We start from the raw sequence: 10,548 nt of genomic DNA, 5'->3' as shown, positions 1-10,548 counted from the left end.
TGCCCCTGTGCTGCTGCCACAGTGGCGCATGCGTAGTTCTGCATGGAGGGAGCTGTGAGGGAAGGGTGCGAAAGGCATGCCATCATGCTTACCCAGCGGCCATGTTCAAAAGCCCGACTTGGACAGACATGGGACATCAGAACTAAACAAGCAGACTGTGCTGCGAAATGATTTGGGATGATAAAGCCTATGGGTTTGCCGTCACACCTAACCTGCCAGTTAACAGTTCTTCAGACAAATCATTCTGAATTAGGAAAAGTGTGCCAAGTATAAAAACAAATGACTCATTTCACCACTGTATTTGAAACATTTTATTTCCTTTTATCAAGAATGAACCCATCATAAATTACACCAGAATACCATAGTGACTGCTATGTCAAGTCCACTGAAACTAGATAGAGGTTAAAAAGATCTGATAATAGAATTAAACATATAAATTACATGCCATTAGAAGGCAATCAGTTTAACATAAATTTAGTTTTCACACACATATTAAATGTGTGTGTATGTATAAAAAGGTAATTTCCAAGTAAAAATTAAAGTGGAAGAGTGTGTCCACTACTCGGCAGTGAAAACTCATTCATTTGTAATACATTTTTCATTTTATTATTCATTTATAATACTAATATAAAATCATTTTTATTATCAAAATTTGTAGTAAAAAACAAAAACAAAAAAAAAACAATAGCATACTTAAGGGAAATTTTTGTGTCTCCATTTTTGGTCCGTGTTTTGGAGTGTTCTTCAGCAGACACTGATGTGAAACTAAAGTTCACTGTGCTGAAAAACAGAGCTCTTGCAGTGACCTGGATATGCAAAGAAAACAACAAGGCATAAAATGACTGAAGCAATTACACACACGTTTACTTAGCTATCTAAATGGGGATAGGCGTAATGGTTTTTATACTATAAAAACTGTATATTCTATCCCCTTTACACTAACCCTACCCATCACACAAAACTTTCTGCATTTAAAAAAAAAAAAACTGTTACTTTATACCAGATTTACAAAAGAGGATGTCCCTAAAGGGAGGTTTTGGTCATTTCTGGGTATAAATGTCCCAAAAATATAGTTAAGTAGACACACTTCTGAAATACTATTTCAGAGTGACTTCTTATTCTTATAAAACTACTTGCATAATCTGGATTTAAATCTGGCAGGTACAAGGCTGATTTAAAAAAAAAAAATTATAACGGTATCTAAAAATGATTAAAGATTTTAAGTGCATTAAAGGAATAAATTAAAATTAGATACATAGCCTAGCTAAGAAAACGAAATTTCAGCATGGTGCATATAAATTTAACATGAATTTCTGTACACTTTCCCATTCTTTAGCTAACAATAATAATAGTGATATTTCAGATAGCTACATATTTTAAAAATCGCCTTCTACATTTAGTTTCATTCTAGCAAAATGTCTTTTTACACTATTCCACTTAGACTCTAAGTACTTTTAGTAGATTTAGATTTAGATTTAAAATCTAGTAGATTTTAGTTTTTATGAAGTTTGTGAATTGCAGATTTTACAGGAAATCAGTGAATATTGTCTGAGGCATAGTGTGGAAAAGCCTACATTTAGATAATACACCTCATAGGGTTAAAAGTCTGCAATCTGATTTAAAACTAAAATAAAAAATAAATACAAAAAAACAATTGTGAAATAATCGTTTAAACAATAAAAAAATAAAAGTTCAATGTCAAGCACACAGAGAAAAAAACAAAACACTTTACACACTGCATTAACATTTGCATGCAGAAAATCACTAAAAGTGTAAAGCAAAATCTGGAAAACAATGCACAATGCAAAGCAAGTCAACACTATGGTTCAGGTTTTCTGCATTAACATGCTTAATAGTGAACAAAAGAAGGTATATCACATCATACATAAATACCTGATACTTCACTGCACAATGTCTTAGCCACACGGTCTGCCTCACTGGCGAAGAGAGAGATGATATCATCTTCCAACTCTTCCACAATGCTTTCACACTGCAATATACATTTCAAAAATATAGTTAGCATTCTATGAGCATGTTGACAGAAAATAAGCAGAAATCATTCACAACAGTAAAAACACATGAACACAGTAATGGGCAGCCATCTTTAGTGCTATAGTGTTAGCAAGTCTGCCATCTTGGACGGTTCACGGGGCAACTTGCAGGCAAATGGCATGAAGTCATTTTACTCTGGTCTATAATTTCAGTCATCTTGTATATAAAAATAAAATAAAAAAACAAAATGAAACAATTCCAAAATGAAAGCTTATACAGTACGCATGTCCTTTAGACCTTGATCATTTGTATTTAATAAAAAAATAAATTAACAGCAAATATAACAAAAAGTAAATCAAATATAAATTAACAGCAAATATAACAAAAAGTAAATTAAATAAATAAATAAATAAATAATAATAATAAAAAAAATATATATATTTATTGAAGAGCGATCTCATTTTGTTTAGGAAAAAGACAGGTATCAATGATTCATGCAATACATTTTCAAAGGGTTTTCAGAAAAAAAAAAACCTGTTTAATAAAATATGATTTATAACTGTTATAGGATAAAAAAAAAAAACTAATATTAATGTAATTTACATGGAAATTGGATGATGAACTGGGAAACGCACTTTTTTCTGTTATATCAAAAATAAATACAAATCTATACAATGAAAAACATAAAATTGATACTCACAGCAAACTTCAAGGCACTAGAACTCTCTGGACCATCAAACTTAAAATTTTTGAAATCCGGAAAATTCCCGGCATCATTTCCTCTGGGTGCAAACCTCTTGTAGCTCTTCTCTTTGGTGTCCGGGTCCTCATAGAGAGCATAATCGCTCATGCTATTGCAAACTTCCTCCAGCAGTTCAGTTAAGTGAGTTTCGGACCTAGCAAGAGGAACCTATCGGAAAAAGATTTCAGAATAATAATAAAAAAAATTTTTAGAAAAAGTTGACCAAGTTATCAAATCGGCCCTTCTTCTTTCTTTTTAAACAACAATAAAAAATAATAAAAAATCTTGAAAAAAAATAACAGGGCGCTGAGGTCACTTAGATGACCTTTTTCTTCCGTTCCCATTTAAACATCCCCTGTGCCACGACGCTGACTTTTAACCTGCATCTCCAAAGTTGCAAAAGTAGATCCCCTTGCCTTGGCAACAGAACAAAAACACACTGTGGTGTCTAGACAGGTCAAGGTGCACCCTGCTCCCGCCCCTTTGGCCTCCCCCGGAAGGAGAAAGGGGAAAGGGTGACGGGGGGCGGAGAAAGTGAAAGGGCTGGAGAGCGGGGGGTAAGCAGTGGGGAGGGGAGTTGTCAACAGCAGCCAAGTGCAGGGTAAACAGTGGAGTCCCATCCTTTGGTTCTCTTGGGCAGCTCATCTCTTCCACCCTCCAATGATCAAAGCAGGAAGTCTTCCTTGTCAGGCCAGTCAAAGGCTGGCGGGGTTGGGGGCGAGGGGGTTATTGGAAAGAGGACAGGTTGCAGATGAGCTGGATTTTCTTGCGATGTAGATATATCCCTGACCCCATTGTCCCCTTTCAGACACAGTATGGACCCTTCCGGTCTCACTGATTACATTATGAGGGTGTCTCTACCCCCTCCACTCTTGTGAGGCTCGGTGACATAAAGAGGCTTCCGTGGCTCGCTGCCATCTGGTCACAAATAAGATAAAAGGTCCCATGGAAGGACAGCAACCTATCCACACATCCCCCATCTTTTTAATTAAAAAGCTGAATGCGGATGGATGGACCGCAAGATAAGACAATTTATGAACAACTATGGGTGCAAAAATCTTTGAACGAAGGAGCCGATCGCTTGACTATCGATGCAGGGTCATGAAAAAATGCAATATTGTTCACCAGGACTTTTAACCCGAGCATTATTAAACAATGAGGGTGTAATGTCATCCTCAACATAAAAATGGATTATCATATTTGAGATCTACACCAATTACACTTTTAAATTCAACTCATTAAACTTTAGGACACTTTAGGCTAACCACCAGAGAACAATAAGAGAGATTCTTTCATGCACAAAAGTCCAAAAGCAATAAAAATCTCGCCTTTGGATCTAGCAGAGAGGATGGCTTGTGTGCCGCATCCTCTGCCGAGTCCTTATCATGCAATCCTGAAAATGGTGGGGAATTAAATTCCTCCCCGTAACAGTCTGAAGGGTTTGAATAGAAGCTGTCAATAAAGAATTTCTGTAGGAATAAAGAGAGGGGGGGCTAGGCGGCCCAGGCAGAGAAAAGGCTTCTCAGGGATGCCATCCTTCACTGAATTCCCATTGGAGAGCCAGGCATCATTGTAGTATTGGGACACAGGGCATTTTTGCTGCCTTAATTCCCCTCAAAAAATTTGTTACAAAATCTGAACATGCACACACACAAAAAAAGCATATAGATTAGATATAGGACCCAATCAAAAGTTTTCGTAATTATTTATACATAAAATGACCTTTTAGCAAAAGCCGTCGAAGGTTATCTTTGGTGAATCTGCAAAAAACATGGGGGCACATCGCAGGGGTTCACCTACAGCTTCTGGGCAAGTGAACCAAGCCAAGTATGAAAAGAGAAACAGGGAGGGATTTGGGGAGCTTTAATTAGCATTTATTTTTAAGTGAAGCCACTCTCAGGGAACAGTGAGCGAGTTCTGCTACACTGCTTCTGCTTTGCTTCCTTATTATTGAAGAGAGATGGGATAATCAGGAACCAAAGACCAAAGCAGTCAGATGGAAGAAGTCGACAAGGATCGCGTTTCATTTTCCGGCACCTCATGGTGGTTACGTGCGATAAGTAAACATGCTTGACGTTTAACTTGGCATGGACATGTAGAGTGCAAAACGGTTTCACTCTTTACATTTATCACTTGTTTACAGCGGCAGCTTTACTGTCAGTTAAGGCTCTCTTTGGACTCATTACATATGGCTACACGGTTCTAGAATCTCACCCTTAGCTTTCCACTTGATCTGGAATGAAAGATGAAAACTTGATATTGACCAAAATCATGATGTTACAGCTCCCTGAGCAACAATTTAAAGCATAATATGCAATTAAAACCCAAATTCCTGACTTCACCTCAATGAGCTGATAAATGACAAATTAAGAAAAAAGACAGATGCATGAAACAAAAAATTAAGTACCTCATTAATCAACTGTTTCAACTGCACTGAAGCAAGACACAAAATATTTAACAGGTTTTCTTTCTAATCCCTAACAATACCTGTATGTTAGTTTTTGTTTTTACCTAGACAGTGTACATAAATCCATATTAAAATTCAGGCTTGATGAAGTTCTATCATCATTTGGGGCAGAGCATTACTTGCGTTAACGTTTCTCATCATACAGGCTGACAAACATTTTACTCACAGTTGAAATAGCTTGAGAGGTGAGGGGAAAAGTCAGAACTGAACAAACACTTGTTATTAGGCAGCAGTTACAATCAAAAAGGGATTAACCCCTAATCAATAGTGGAGTCAGGGACCTAATGACAGTCCCTGGATACCAGGGGTCAGGGCTTAGAGTTCATTGGGTCTGACCTTTACATATTGACACCACTGTTGAGAAGGAAACAGTGAAAATGGCTCCCTTTACTCAAGTAAACAGAACAAGCTTTTAAACACCAGGAAATATTAAAGAGCTAAGAAAAGCAACTAAGCACTAAATAAATACACAAATCTCGAAGATAAATACAATTAAGCACTTAAGGAAAAAGGAAAACTAAGTATAATAGTAGAATATTTTTAAACATTTATTTGTCAGAGTTTTAATAAAAATAGCTCATTATAAATGTAGTGGTGGTGAAGACGGCAAAACTGGGGCACCAACAGGAAGGACACAAGATCTATCCTAGGGACAGTTAAAAAAAAATTCACAATTTATCACCATCAATGTTGTGCTCTTGAGCAAGACAAACCCCAGGTTGCCTGTCTGCATTACCCTGAACGAAGAGCAAATGTTGAGGTTTAAAAAAAACAACTAAGCATTACTCTTTTGCAACTTATTCAGACACTATTAAAAGTTGTTTTGTTGATAATTGTAACTATTTTTGTAATTTATTTAGGATTTTCTAAACTTTATACTTAAGAAAATGTCTTATCGATTTTAAAATGTCTCCAGCATGATAATATTTACATACAGACAAGGTGATCGGTCTTCTTAAATCTATTTGCATCCTGAATAACGATTGGCCTTGTCTCTTTCATTAGTGCCTTCATCTGGCACAGTGATTGATTCACAACACAGAAGCCAAGTGTAAAACCTAAATGTTTCAACAACTTTGACACCATTCTCGTGTTGCCTTGCAAGCACTGAAATGTCAATCAGAAAAACTAGTTCGCTTCAAAACTGGATGTAGCATTGGTTGTGAGCAATTAACACTGAATCACACCTTTTTGTCTGTAAGACTTCCGTCGGGTTTAAGTCTGAATCCACCAACATGAATCATCTTTTTTGGATCAGTCTGACTGATTGAATAGTTTAGCTCCTCTGCAATCGCCACACAGGCTAGAAAAGAAAGAAAAAAAAATTAATTGCAATCATTCTATAATCATTTAAACCTCAATGGTAGACAAAAAGATTAAAAAAAGGCTTATTTTTTTTAAACTAACAAAACAAACACAATATCTTGTATCTTGGAAAAATACTTCAAGTAAAAATATTTCCAGCAGGAATGAACCTTCACTTTGTATAATAGAAACTTTGTATACGCACTGCAATAAATACGTCTAAATCACAATTTTAAAGCAGTATTTATATCAGTAAATACAGCAACATTACTATGCTTGTACTACTATGCCTACTTGTACAATTAATGAACTTAGGTTATTAATCATGGCTCGTAGTTAAATAATCTGAAATAGAATCAATTTTGTATCAATGAATAAAATTGTTTACCTGCGTGCACTTTTTTTAAAGGAAAAAAATAGCAATGACAAAAAAAATGTACTAGCTATGCTTCTGGTAAAATCTTGAGTTTGCTGGTGCTTAGTCATGCTTGCTATATTTCCATGGCAACTGTCAAACCTGGGCGGAGCTTAAGTAGGCTTTATCTGAGCCAAGCTTTGCACCCCTTGACTTTCCAAAAAAGCTTGGTTCTAGCACAAGTTTTATTATTTCGCAATACAAGTAATATTTTATATTATGAACCAGCACGGCTTTTTTGAAATAATCTTAGTCTTTCCATGTGACCAGAATGGAATACACATCTAAATTGTACATTCACCAAACAAATTAACTTCGGAATCCTCTGAAAGTAAGAAATGAAATCTATTCGCATACAAGACAGTAGAAATAGATTGTTTCAGTGTTGGTTTCATGTTGGCCTTTCAAAAGATTTCTACATGACATTTATATTTATGATTAATCTGAAAAATTTGTCAACAAAATTAACCAATTAAACATATTTGCTTGACTAAATTTAGAACAACGGATTTGGTTGGAAGACACATTTATAATTGGAGGCAAGTAAAAAAAAGTGAAATAACCAAATACATGTTTCAAATTAATATGTGGAAATTACAGTAAAAGAACATCCATCGACTAAAGACTTGTACTGAAGATAATATTCATACTGTCAAGTAATTACAACTATAATCTAAATCAGCTTGGAACAAACAACTGAAACTTGCACAAAACAATAATGCAATTTTGCCCTTAAATATGACGACACTTATGTTGAGTTTTATTGTTTTAAAAAAACTGCAAATAATTTGTGAAACCAAAACACAGCTAATAAAGTAAATAATGCTGTAAGTTGTGATAAAACATACACATACATATTGTAATTAACACATTATGGAAGAGACCAAAGTATGGACTATTTAAAAAAAACTTGATCTACTCCAATTAAAAACAATATAAAAATATTCATTTATTATTTAGAGCTCACTCCAAGTACTTTGATTATATCAAAGTCAAGCTGACAAACGCACTAAAATCGTTATACAATTTTAAACAAATTTTTCCAAGATGAGATAAAGGAAATCAATAGTACTCTTAATTATAGCAATACATTTAACTTCATGCAGCAGATATTATAAGTGTTTAAACAAGTGGTGTAACGTAGGTCACACATGAATAAAAACTGCTCTACTTACTGAAAGTTTAACTCAGCAGGCTTAACTACAGTTCATCTCAAAGTGGAGGCTATTTTTTGCAGACATACTTTTTAAACAAGCATAATCAGTTGGCACTGAGCTTGTGGTTGTTTGCCGTAAAATATATATATTTTAAATAAAACATAGGGAATTTGAACTGTTTACAGGGCATTTTAGTCAGTGAAAAAATGTAAACCTGAACGAAACAACATTGTTGTACATGTTGCACTAGGAGAAACACAAATAAGTTTCACCCTGTTCAATTTATAGCCTCATTTTGAACTTAAAAAAAGAAAATCAGAGTAGAGATTTAGTAAATTTGGTATTTAGCAAGCCATTGTTTGTCTTTCCAAAAGGTCAAAGATTTCATGGATAAACTAAGTGAAGAATTGCTCAATAAGAATCATGGGGGGTTGTGTGTGTGTGTGTGTGTGTGTGTGTGTGTGTGTGGAAAGGCCACATAACATTAACTCACCTGAACAGTACAATGCTTCATCTTTCTTTGACTCTGTTGAACTGGGCAACATGAACACTGCCACAAGAACAAGGCAAACCTGTTTAATCCATGGTGACATGCTGATCTCCTGAATTAGGAAAACATGGATTAATGGAAATTGCATTAATCCATTTTATATAGACACTCACATTCTGAGAAATTGTACTGAAAGTACATCACAAACAGAAAAAAAATCCCAGTTTGAGTGAACAACTGTATAATTGTGTAAAATATCTAACTTTTAAGCAAACACTCAGCTATCATACAAATATATCCAAATTGGCACACACAAGATAGCCAACGGTTTGGGTCTATCAGCTTTGCATATATTAAAGCTAGTGTCTGGTGTTCAGAGGGCCGTTTGGACAAAAATATGGGATATATTACATGGAGTAAAACATCAGTGGTCTACTAAGGATAACAAATCTATGAAATGCCACAATTACAATGAGTACACATTTGAAATATCTTTTTAAACAAACAAGTTCCTCTGACAACAATGAGTGTCAACATTACTAAATTCTTTGAATGGAAATAACAATGGTCTAAAAAAAGTATGTGGCATCTCGCTCAAGAGAGAATTAAAAAAATACACAAGCATTTTTAGTAATGGTTGGACTGGTGAACACCCAGAAAACGTAGGCTATAATGCTATAACATACCTCCACCTCACTGTATTATTTAAAATGTCAAGTTTTCAAGCTATAGCCTCAAAAAAAATTTTTTTTACATTGTTTCTAAGGTGTATTCTATGCATTTTGGTCTTGAAGTTCTACAATCAGTTGACTTTACAATCTTTAAAAAAAAAAAAAAAAAAAATTCTGAATGAACTGGCGCCTCCAACTGATCAACACTACTATTTTTTCGTCCATCAACTACGTAATTTCCTTTTTAAAACGTACTGCTAACCAAAACAGTGACTCATCACAATATATACCCCTCTGTCATTTAAAAGAGTTAGGATACTAGTCTAAATGAGAGTCACCTTAACAGTGCGCTCTGAATACTCCCGAGTAAAACTTGGTGCACAAAAACTGTTCATGTGTTCTGCCAGCTGCACCTGTTACATGTGTGTGAGAATAAATTAGCAACTCCTCCAAAAAATCGAAAATAAAGAACTAAAATGGCTTAAATATTTAGGACTGGATAGGGTAGTGGCCAATCTGTCATTTTACATTCATTATCAAGACATCATGAACAGTCGATTAAGTGTTTCCTGTCTTACCTGAGACGTGAGAACAACAAGAGGTGAGTGAAGTAACTTAATGGTAAAAGTTATCGTTGTTACAAAAAAAAGAAGAACAAACTGAGGCGAACTAGGGTACAAGTTAGATACGAGGTAGTGTACACAAAAGCTCAACAATCCGTCTGAAAATGAATTACAAACGCTCTTCTTATCCTATACAAAAAGCAAAGACTATCTACGTGCCGGTCCGTCGTGCTGCCACGACCAGCAACCTTGCTGGTCACAATGAGAATTGACAGCCGCGGCATCCAATGAAATCACAGAATTCTGACTTTTATCCAATGAGAGCAAAGAATGCCTAGACATCAAATACCCGGATGAGAAAGTTCCCAGACGCCACTCGACCAGATATCATTAGTCAAGTGTCAATCAAGCATTGGTAGGAATCATCTGTTTTTAGTACCTGTTAGTAATATGTGAATAATTCCATGAAAGAAACTAATATTCGGTTTTCAGTAAAAATAAATAAATAAAAACCTACCTAAAATACTTTGTTTTTGTAAAAACTACCTAAAATACTTAATTTGTTGCAGTTAATTAACAATTGCATGTGCTAAAATAGTAACAAAATATAATATTGTTTTCTTTTAGGTAAACAGAGACAAGATCATGGTTAAGCTGTATGGGAGGTCGTTAATAAGGTAACATAGCTCTATAAATTAATAAATTAAATCTAAATATTGTTGGAACTTATACCTTCTATTTTGTGA

At 35.0% G+C, this 10,548-nt stretch overlaps 1 protein-coding gene across 1 annotated transcript; it reads right to left on the bottom strand.

The window, feature by feature from the left end:
- Positions 1 to 296: 296 nt before the first annotated feature.
- On the bottom strand, positions 297 to 10,064 carry cnpy1 (canopy FGF signaling regulator 1). Its single transcript, XM_084119381.1, has 6 exons — positions 9,818 to 10,064; positions 8,572 to 8,680; positions 6,389 to 6,504; positions 2,693 to 2,902; positions 1,894 to 1,990; positions 297 to 806 (listed from the first exon to the last, which is right to left on the bottom strand). Exons 2-6 carry the CDS (start codon positions 8,669 to 8,671, stop codon positions 766 to 768), a joined length of 564 nt encoding a protein of 187 aa, XP_083975507.1. The 5' UTR covers positions 8,672 to 8,680; positions 9,818 to 10,064; the 3' UTR covers positions 297 to 765.
- Positions 10,065 to 10,548: the final 484 nt, after the last annotated feature.

This window comes from Abramis brama, assembly GCF_963993115.1.
Source record: "Abramis brama genome assembly, chromosome: 7".
NCBI classification, from domain to species: domain Eukaryota; kingdom Metazoa; phylum Chordata; class Actinopteri; order Cypriniformes; family Leuciscidae; genus Abramis; species Abramis brama.
Note: the sequence above shows the minus strand (reverse complement) of the source record. Positions and strands in the feature narration are given on the sequence as shown.

Coding starts and splice junctions, on each gene's coding strand:
- cnpy1 (XM_084119381.1), bottom strand. CDS start 8,671: ATGTCACCATGGATTAAACAGGTTTGCCTTGTTCTTGTGGCAGTGTTC. Junction 1,991..2,692: donor CTAGTGCCTTGAAGTTTGCT/GTGAGTATCAAT, acceptor TGTATATTGCAG/TGTGAAAGCATTGTGGAAGA. Junction 807..1,893: donor ATTGTGCAGTGAAGTATCAG/GTATTTATGTAT, acceptor TTGCATATCCAG/GTCACTGCAAGAGCTCTGTT.